Below are 9,562 nucleotides of genomic sequence, written 5' to 3'. Positions count from 1 at the left end.
CGTGTGTGTGTGTGTGTGTGTGTGTGTGTGTGTGAGTGTGTCTGTATGTATATGTGTGTGCGTGTGTGCGTGTGTGTGTGTGTGTGTGTGTGTGTGTGTGAGGTGTGTGTTGTGTGTGTGTGTGTGTGTGTGGTGTGTGTGTGTGTGTGTGTGTGTGTGTGTGTGTGTGTGTGTGTGTTGCCAAGGTCCCACGTGGGCGTTTGGGTCCTTGTTGGTTCAAGCTACAAAATGACGCCCCCTCAATCCCCTGTTTTCACCTGTTTTTCACCGGTTTTAAAAATGGGCATTCAATTTAAACCTGCAATACGTCAGAATAAAATGTCATGAAAAAAATAAAAAGATTAGTATTCATAAGCTCAGTGAGAAATATATATTGTGGTTAATGTTGATTAATTTGGTCATCAAAAATATGATTGAACTATTGTGAAAGACATTAAGTAACAGCAGGAAGAATCTAATAATATCCCACCTGAAATTATTTAAAAAAAATTACACATGCAAATCGTGTTAACATATTCAATTTTTTTGTGGTTGTAATTTTGAAACATAATTGTTTTTTCCATGTATTTGTAGCCTACGTGTTCATAAAGTAAAAAGTTATAGTGTTATTACACTCATCTCTATTCATCCATATTTACCCTAATATAGTTGTTGTTATAGTAGGATGAATTATTGAGCAGTTATTAGCAGAAAATCAACAGCCAAGGACAGTGAGCTTTATGATTTGGGTGAAGAAAGAGGCATGATTCTTACAGTGGTTAATCATTAATGGATCAATACACAGAATCATAGATTCTTAGTACAGGACCCCAGTTTTGAGCGGGGGAACATTGATTGTATCTCCTTCTCACTCATTTCCTCCTCCATTTTATCAACTATTCTCTTATCACCTGCATCCCAGCCGGGTGAGTTGTGATAATCTTTGTTAATGTATTTTGTTCAGGCTCTCTGTGTAGGGGCCATCAGGACAACCCCTAGATCCACCTCGCTAAATTGTGCCATGGATATGCTTTTAGTTTTAGGTGTTAGCTTCCATTGGTTTTACAGCTTTTCAGCTTTTCATTGAAACGCTCATCATTTCAACAAATGATGAGCTGTTGCTGTTAAGATGTGGTGACATCCAACCGAATTTAAGTTGATGCTATATGCCATATTTGTTCATTTTACTTTGCAAATAGCTAACCAAACATAGTCCAGCGATGTAAATAACACAATCTGAATTTAAGAAACGGAACTGATAATCTTTGTTCTTCTAGCAAACACCAGCGTTCGCAATTGCCTTGATCTTCAGGCACTGATTTGAACCTGATTAGGAAGAAAAGCAAGCTTCCAATCCCATTCCAATCCTCGACTGCCACAGTTACATTTGTCATAAGCTAGCAAAGCAGCTAAAGTGGTCACCAAATATTGAGTTTTGTAACATGAAGTCAGCGATTCTTTAACTATGTCAAAAGGGTCGCTAAAGAAGCCAAAACCAATTTGGCTTCTTATACAAAGGTTTTTCTAGGTATGAATTACAGGGTTTGCCATGTATAACAAACATGAATGGCTATAAAGTCTGCAAAGTATCTGATTGGCCGAGATCATCAAAATTATACTTTGCCTTTTTCGAAGCTGCTCCCAATTGCATAAAAGCTTGCTCCCTTTTGCTCAACAACTATTACTGCTGCCTGTCTCTGCAATGCTCTAGTCAACAAGCATTAGGTGAGTGAATCAGTGAATAGGACCAGTGCCAGTGCGATCTGGAACTAAAATGGCTGCGTTGCCATTACCCATCTGGAAATCAGACCACTTTAAGCTGTCTTGGTGTCAAGCCATTACAGACTTTGATGGTTTCCGAGCTAAAGTCTCCAGGGGCCACTTCACCTCTAGATCCAGCTCCCTGGCTCTTTGTGGCCCCAGACTGTGGCTGATGACTACGACAGGTTTCAGGTTGGCCCCTGGACTTAGGAGCTGCACTACTCCAGAGACAACCTTGACTGTGAAGGCCTTGGATGTTTACCTTCCTTACATAGGACAGGCTTTAGGTTGAGGGAAGCCTACTTATATTTTGCGTCCCTTTACTGGTTACGACTGCTCTTAGCTACTGGTACGTCAAAGGAGTTACCTTCGTGGGTATGGGGCCGGTTTCACTCCATCACGATGATGCATCTTGGCCGGAATATTTGCTTCTCTGTTGTTGTATTGGAAGAGCTTTAGGACGCTGATATGCGGGGTAATACATTATTACGATAATGAGCTAACACAGAGGAGTACACTTTTCAATTACCTGCTCAATTACATTACAATGCTAACATGCTAGTATGCTATCGTACAAAACATACGCATACTTGTGCGCTTGTCCATTAGCATGCCAACATGTTAATTCCAACACTATGCTAGCACGCTAAAAAACTGACAATCTTGCGCGTACAATTTTGTTTGCATGCTAACCTGCTAGGGCTAGCATGTTGCTATGGTAATCTGCATGGTATATATGGAGTGCATGGTTGTCCGCTAATAGGTATGCACAATAATCTTACTTAACAAGCACCAGCAGTAACCAGGGCTGCTTGGGGCTGGTTCAGCCGACATCTGACCCTATTCTTTCGCTATACTCTCCCCCTACATAGCTACATAACTGTCCATTTGTCAAAGTTTGCCAAACATTTGGACATTGGTTCTGGTTCGGTGTTGAGACCGTAAAAACGGTGGAAGCAGAAGAATATCATAAAAAATAAGTCGATTTACAATGGTGTGCTTGCCCTGCCACCACACAGATAAACGAACCAACAACCTTTGTTCTTCTGACAAACATAGCCGTATTGAAACGAGGGATGAACCCTGAGACCACTCCATTCTGCACAGACCGACTGACTGAGCCCTGATTGGTTGTTTCATTATTTTGAAAACATGAATTATTGCCTGAGGAAGCAGGGGAATATGTTAAGGTAGGATTTAGATTTTCACAGCCGATGCAGCTGGGAGGATGATTAGTTAAAAGAGTTAATAAAACAAGTAAATACACAATATTATATAATAAAGAAGCAATGGTAATATTGGGAAGAAGGGAATGCAATGCATTTGGCAGGGCCAATAATAATATCATGTATGTTAACGTTTATTACATTAATATACATGATGTTAAAAATTGTTTCACCTATAGCACATTAACAAACATGATATTAGTAACATGTGTGTATCACTTATGTAACTGTAATAAACATCTAACAGGGAATATGTGCTTCTCCTTTGTGCTCCAGGTGTCATGGAGATGAGGCTGTTCCTGCCTATTCTCCTGCTGCTAGGAGCCTGTCAACGGGGACTCAGTGTAGGAACACACCCTGGCTGGACTTTCTCTGTCACGGGAGAAAAGCCATTTTTCTCTCTCTCTCTTCATCCCTATCTGTCTCTCTATCTCTCTCCCTATTCTTTATCCACTCGTTATTCTTACTTTTCTCAGTCTCTCTCCCTCTCTTCATTCCTTTCTTACTCTTTCTCAATTTCTCTCTTTATCACTCTCTCTCTGTCTCTCTTTATCTTTCCCTTTTTGTATCCCTGTCTCTTTCTTGCTGCCTCTGTCTTTAACCCCTTTCTGTCTCTATATCTCTTCCTCTCTCTGTATCTGTCTGTGGGCCTGTATCGCCTTCTTTATACCCTTCTCTCTCCATCTCGTTCTCTCACACTCTCTCTGTCTATCTGTCTACATCGGCCATTATCACTTTCTCTCTTTCCGTCTTTTCCGATCTCTCCCTCCCTTTCGCTCTGTCTACATATCTCTTCACCTCTTTCTTTCTTCATGCATCAATGTACCTCTATATGGTGTCTTGTACCCAAAAATAATTTCACGATTTTCATCGAAAAGCAAAGCAAAGAATCTCTTTCCCCTTTCTCTGCAGGACCCCAGTGTGGCCCCAGAAGCCTCTGAAGCCGTTCCCCTCCAAGCTGCAGGCCAACAGTACGTGGCGGAGGTGGCGCAGGCCTGTGGAAACCTCCAGATGTTTGACAGCGTGACACTCGGGCCACTAGGGGGCAGCATAGAACGGCTAGGCCTTCAGCTCCTGGAACAGCTGCCTGTTGGCCCTCAACAGCCCAATGTCCTCATATCCCCCTTCAGCCTCTCTCTGGCCCTTGCACAGCTGGCTCTAGGTTTACCTGCTGCTTTATTTGACTCTTTACACCACTCTGTTCTGTCCTGCTGGCTGGTTGGCGCTGTTTAGTCTAGCTCTCCTTCCAGTTCTGTCGATTGTACCCTGCACTGAACGTGTTGCCATGCCATGTACACCTGTACCTTACAAAAGCATCTCTGGCAGGTGCACGGAACGAGACGGAACGACTGCTGCTGAGTAGTCTCCATGGAAGCAACATGAGCTGTTACCACCACACCATGGGGGGTCTTCTGCGCCACCTGAGCAACAGCTCCCTGCGGGTGGCCACACGGTTGTACCTGCGCCAAGGTGTGTGTCTGGGTTGTTAGGAACATGAATTTCATTTGCCTGATTGCATAACTGCTTAAGTCATATTTTAAGATTCATCTTGTATTTAGCGTCAAAAATGGCTAATTCATATTTGACTTAAGCAGATAGTGATTATGGAATGTAAAAGGCACTCTGATTAGCTTAGGATATAGCCAATAAGGCACAGTGAATCAGCAGCACTAGGATAATGGAGTTAGGTTAGAAAATGTTTCCAAAATATGACATTAAACAAAAAAATATGACAATATGTGTCTATAGAGTTCTTCTTCACAGCATTCCTCTTTCCCTCTGTGTTTTCTTCAGGGTATGATGTGAATTTGTCCTTCCTTGAGAAGTCCATGGCCAGGTACGCAACCATATATTAATATCAATGGCATTTTAGAGATACCTTTCTCGAAAATGAAATACCTTCAGGCTCGGAATCAAACCCTGATGACAAACATAGACATTGAAACTATGATGAACTACTTACCAAATACAATTACTTTTTAATGATGAATCTTTGTTTTCTTTGTTCCACCATTTGGTCGGTTGAATCAAAAAGGGGACAGCTCTGAATCAATTTCAAATGTTCTCGTGGGTCCATCAGGTATCGAACAAGCCCGGCTCCTCTGCTCTCTGTGGAGGACGTCAACCAATGGGTGAAGAACGCTACCAATGGAAACATCGTGAACTTAATGGAAAGCATTCCTCACGATGTAGTGCTCATGCTCATCAACGCTGTGCATTTCAAAGGTAGTGCACCTTCTGGAACAGTCTGATGGCATGCAGATTTAGTCTGTGATGCAGGCGTTGCCATAAGCCATGAGTAACCTGAGTTTGGGCACTGAGCTGCTGGTTCCCAAGTTCTTGGTTTTGAGGTCAGTCAGTGTCACTTGTCCGCATTGCCCAGTCACTCCTCTGGTGTAATCTATTGGCCTTCAGATGGACAGCTCTTCATTTCACTATCGAATGTGATGAAAATCGATATTATTTTTTAATGTAAATTGTTAAATATTCCCAACATAGACGGCTCTGCTTTAATTTGAAACCCCATCGCATAGAGGCTAGAGATTTTGATTTCTGCAGCAGCATTCACCATTTTCCTTCCCCTACACGGTTGTTCGCTCATTTAGGTATCATCGCATCCTTCCTTCCTGTGCTTTGCAGATGAGTGGCAGACCCGATTTGATCCCTCGGAAACTTCCAAAGGGCTGTTCTATGTGGACGAGCAGAACTCTGTCTCGGTGGACATGATGAGGTCCCCGAGGTATCCACTACGCCTGCTGCATGACGCTGAGCTAGAGGCGACGGTACTAGCATTAACACTTCCCTCTTGCCATTCAAAGCTATCTTGTATGGGACATTTTGTAGCTAGCCAGATCGACTTTAGATACTGGAAATGTTTAGACTGGGTAGCCCAACGCATTCTGCCGGCGATTTGAGTTCGCCCTGCAGAAGGGTCTGGAAAAGAGCAATATATTTATTTCTGCGTCCGATAAGTTTCTGCGGGAGTCAATCACCAAGCTGGCTTTTCCCCCCGGCGCGCTATTGGCTGGTTTAACACAATGACGAAAGGGAAGCGAAGGCAAGCAGCCAAATGCGTACAGAGTCATTTGAAGTAGGCCCATTGATCAAGCCTCTTGTGCTGAAGAAAATGACAGCAGCTTCCCAAGACCAACGTGCAATCTACGATTGAGCTTGGTCTGGCATAGCCAGGCTAGGAAATATTTGGACAGGGACACCGATGAAAAGATCCATCACCTGCGACAATTTCAGTTAGAAAGTAAAAGCTAGAGCAAAGGATTTGATACCTGGGGTTTTGACTCCAAGTAAACAAAGGAAGGATGCCATAGACTTTAGAAGACTTATATTTTTCCATTTCTTTCTTTTGTCCAGGTCGCCTGTTTTCCCTTCAAGGGAAACAAAAGCTTCCTGGTCGTTCAGCCAATCCAGGGAAAGGGAAACGTGTCATCGTTGCTACCCAAGCTCAACATCTCAGACTTGTACAGCCGGCTGCCTGCAGAGCACACCATGCAGGTGGCCCTGCCCAAGTTCAGACTGCAGTACCGCCAAGAGCTCCAGGAACCCCTCACCAATCTAGGTAGGACAACGTCAGGCTTCAGCCAGAATACCATGCAATACTTGGTAAGGAGAGGGGAGGGAGGGGAGCTGGGGAGTTGAGTCTGGGATACGGTAGGGAGTGGAGTGACGGCAAGGACAGCAGAGGGTGGAGTCATGGTAGAGGCTGGAGTGACTGGAGTCACAATAGAGCTTGGAGTGAGTGGAGTCACGGCAGAGACGGGAGTGATTGGAGTCACGGCACAGACAAGTGTGAGTGGAGTCGTGGTCGAGACAGGTTTGAGTGGACTCACGGTAGAGCCTGGAGTGAGTGTTGTCATGGTAAAACATGGAGTGAGTGGAGTCGTGGTCGAGACATGCTTGAGTCATGGTAGGGACGGGTGTGAGTTTTGCCATGGTCAGAGATGGGAGTGGGGGGAGTCAAGATCCAGACGGTAGTTGGTGGAGTGACGGTAGAGCCTGGACAGGACTGGAGGGAGGGTTAAAGGAGCATTTCACCGACGGAGGCATGAATATGTATTGAAATTGGGTCCTATATGTAGTCGAATAATAAAATAAAATTCTAATTTGGGGCCGTCTTGACCGAGCAAGGCAGAAAGTGACTTTTTGGCACTTGTGGATTGAAGACAACAACTCCCACCATGCACCACAATGCACAGCTTCGCTTGCCACTCTCACTGATCTAGATCTCCGCCTATCGGACACCTCGCTGTTCCATCTACCAAGCTGATACCGCAAGACTGCTTGAAAATCATTTCACACAACATTTCAGCTCGAGCCATTCCGGGCTCCTCGTCCGCGACAGGCAGGTCTTCTGCCTCGGCTGTAGCAGCCGCAGTCGCAGCCGCAGCCGCAGCCGCAGCCGCAGTCGCAGCCGCAACCGATTCCTGTTCCTTTATCCGCTTCAGCTGCTCGTCGCTATATTGCGGCTCATAGAGGTAGCCACGAACATCTGGTTTGAGCATCAGATCTTCAAAATCCCCATCTTCTATGTCAGATCCGGTAGCCTACCTTCCGCCATTGTACTTCAGTTTCATCGACAGCCTCTGTTAGCTTAGCTTCAGACACTGTGGATGTTAGTTTCTGCTGGTGAAGTCCCACCCACTGGCACTGCTCTAATAGGTCTGTAGTGTCAGTGGGTCCCAGCCCCTATAGGGGGGTGGGACTAGTGCTTGTAGTCTTACGAGAATCCTCCCCTCTTACACTTCCTATTTAATTCTACGCAAAAATCGTCATATTGCGTCATCTTAAACAGGAAGTGTTGGAGATCGATACGGATCTCTCCAGTCTCTCCAGAAAATAAGGGAATGATGCACGACCATTCAAAAATATGAGTGGGTTTCTAACGATACAAAGCTTAATGGAAATGGGTGAAGTTTCCCTTTAATCTAACGACCATCAATTCTCTGCGCCCTCCTCTCCCCTCCCTTCCCTTCTCTCGGGCCCTCAGGTCTTGGCTCCCTGTTCTCCGGTCCCGACCTGTCGGGCATCACGGAGGCGCCGCTGAAGGTGGGCGCCGTGCGCCACGCCAGCCAGGTGGAGCTCAGCGAGGAAGGGGCCGAGGCCTCCGCCACCACCGTCATCACCACTATGCGCTCCGTGTCCTTCTTCTCCCTCAACGGGCCCTTCTTCTTCGCCCTGGTCGACGACGTCTCCCTCGCCCCCCTCTTCATGGGCGTGGTCACCAACCCCGCCCCCGACGACGCTCCCATGCCCAACGACGAGCCTCGCGGCAACGCCTCCCATGGCGCCGAAATCGTCGCAGACGCCACCGAGGAGAAAGCTGTCGATAAGGAGCAGGGAGACGATCCAGTGGCTGCCGACGACGATCTGACGACGGACTTGGGGCCCTCGGTGGCCCCAGACTCAAACGGGTATGTGCCCCCTCCTACTGCTGAAAAGGCCGGTGAGCTGTACCTCAACGAGACACCAGGGACACCAGAGAGCATTGGCGGGGAAAGCGGAGACCAAGGGAACAAGACTAGCCCCTACGTATCCAACGCTATCCTGACCTGAAGCTAACGTGTAGTATGTGAAGCAGTGTCATTAAAGCTACTACATCAGATCCATGAGCTGCATCCTGTAAACTTCACTGAAATGTTTATTGAGTTTGTATTTTGATCATCACATCATGACACACGCGTGCGCTCTATTCTCTGTATAGATAATGCTCATATGGAACGCGTCAGTGCAAAGGATATGAAAAAGTGTAGTTTCATAGTTGAAAGAACGATTATATACCGCTAGGTCTTTTACCTATCTTTTCATCTCACTCTGTGGTTATAGAATGTTTGTTCATCCATGGCCCGGTTTTGCCAAATCTGTGTGGAGACATATGGGAAAGGTGTTCATATTAACTTATGATGGCCTATAAGGCATTTATATAAGTGTTTTAATAACGTGGTTGATTTAGGGGTAGCCGACACCATTTGATTGCACCATGAAATTCCTGTTTTAGTATTAAAATAAAGTAAAATTCAACTGTTGTATGGATGCCGCATGCAGTGCATCTTCTACATCCATGGTCGCTACATCGAATCACTGGATTATCCCGTGTCCTGGGTCAAAGCAGTTAGAGCTGTCTTTTAGTGACTGTCATGGGATGGCAGTTGGACTGGAATATTTAAGGGCCAGTGAAATAATATTATTGGTTCACTGGTACAAAAAGCTACATTTTGGTTCTACTGCACCTTTAATATTCCAGTCGTAGTATGTCTCCTAAGATTACAAGCCTCATATGATACATGATCCAACATAGTAATATGTCGATCTGGTACTGTTAGTAATAGCATAGTTCAGAAACTAGTGAAGAAGGTCTTCTAAGGTTTTCACTCACAGTTTATCAATGTTCGACTGTTGACTAGATGATTGGATGGGCTTAATACGGGCCTTCGACAGCCACAGATTTTTGGCAGCATTTTGTGTAGCAGTAGTTCAATCGATTGTTGTTGTGATGTAGAGAGACCCTAAGCTTTAAGGTATACGCCTACAACGCACACAACACATTTAGGGTGTTGCACCAAACACAACCTCAGGGAGTAGAT

At 45.3% G+C, this 9,562-nt stretch overlaps 1 protein-coding gene across 1 annotated transcript; it reads left to right on the top strand.

Annotated features, from left to right (window-relative positions):
• The first annotated feature begins 576 nt into the window (after positions 1-576).
• Positions 577-8,590, top strand: serpinf2a (serpin peptidase inhibitor, clade F (alpha-2 antiplasmin, pigment epithelium derived factor), member 2a). The gene is made up of 9 exons (XM_030361795.1): positions 577-905; positions 3,243-3,310; positions 3,879-4,128; positions 4,293-4,436; positions 4,761-4,803; positions 5,047-5,192; positions 5,607-5,749; positions 6,336-6,540; positions 7,969-8,590. Exons 2-9 carry the CDS (start codon positions 3,248-3,250, stop codon positions 8,532-8,534), a joined length of 1,560 nt encoding a protein of 519 aa, XP_030217655.1. The 5' UTR covers positions 577-905; positions 3,243-3,247; the 3' UTR covers positions 8,535-8,590.
• The last annotated feature ends 972 nt before the right edge of the window (positions 8,591-9,562 follow it).

This window comes from Gadus morhua, chromosome 7 (assembly GCF_902167405.1).
Source record: "Gadus morhua chromosome 7, gadMor3.0, whole genome shotgun sequence".
In the NCBI taxonomy this organism is placed as follows: domain Eukaryota; kingdom Metazoa; phylum Chordata; class Actinopteri; order Gadiformes; family Gadidae; genus Gadus; species Gadus morhua.
This window is presented reverse-complemented; position numbering and strand designations above follow the sequence as displayed.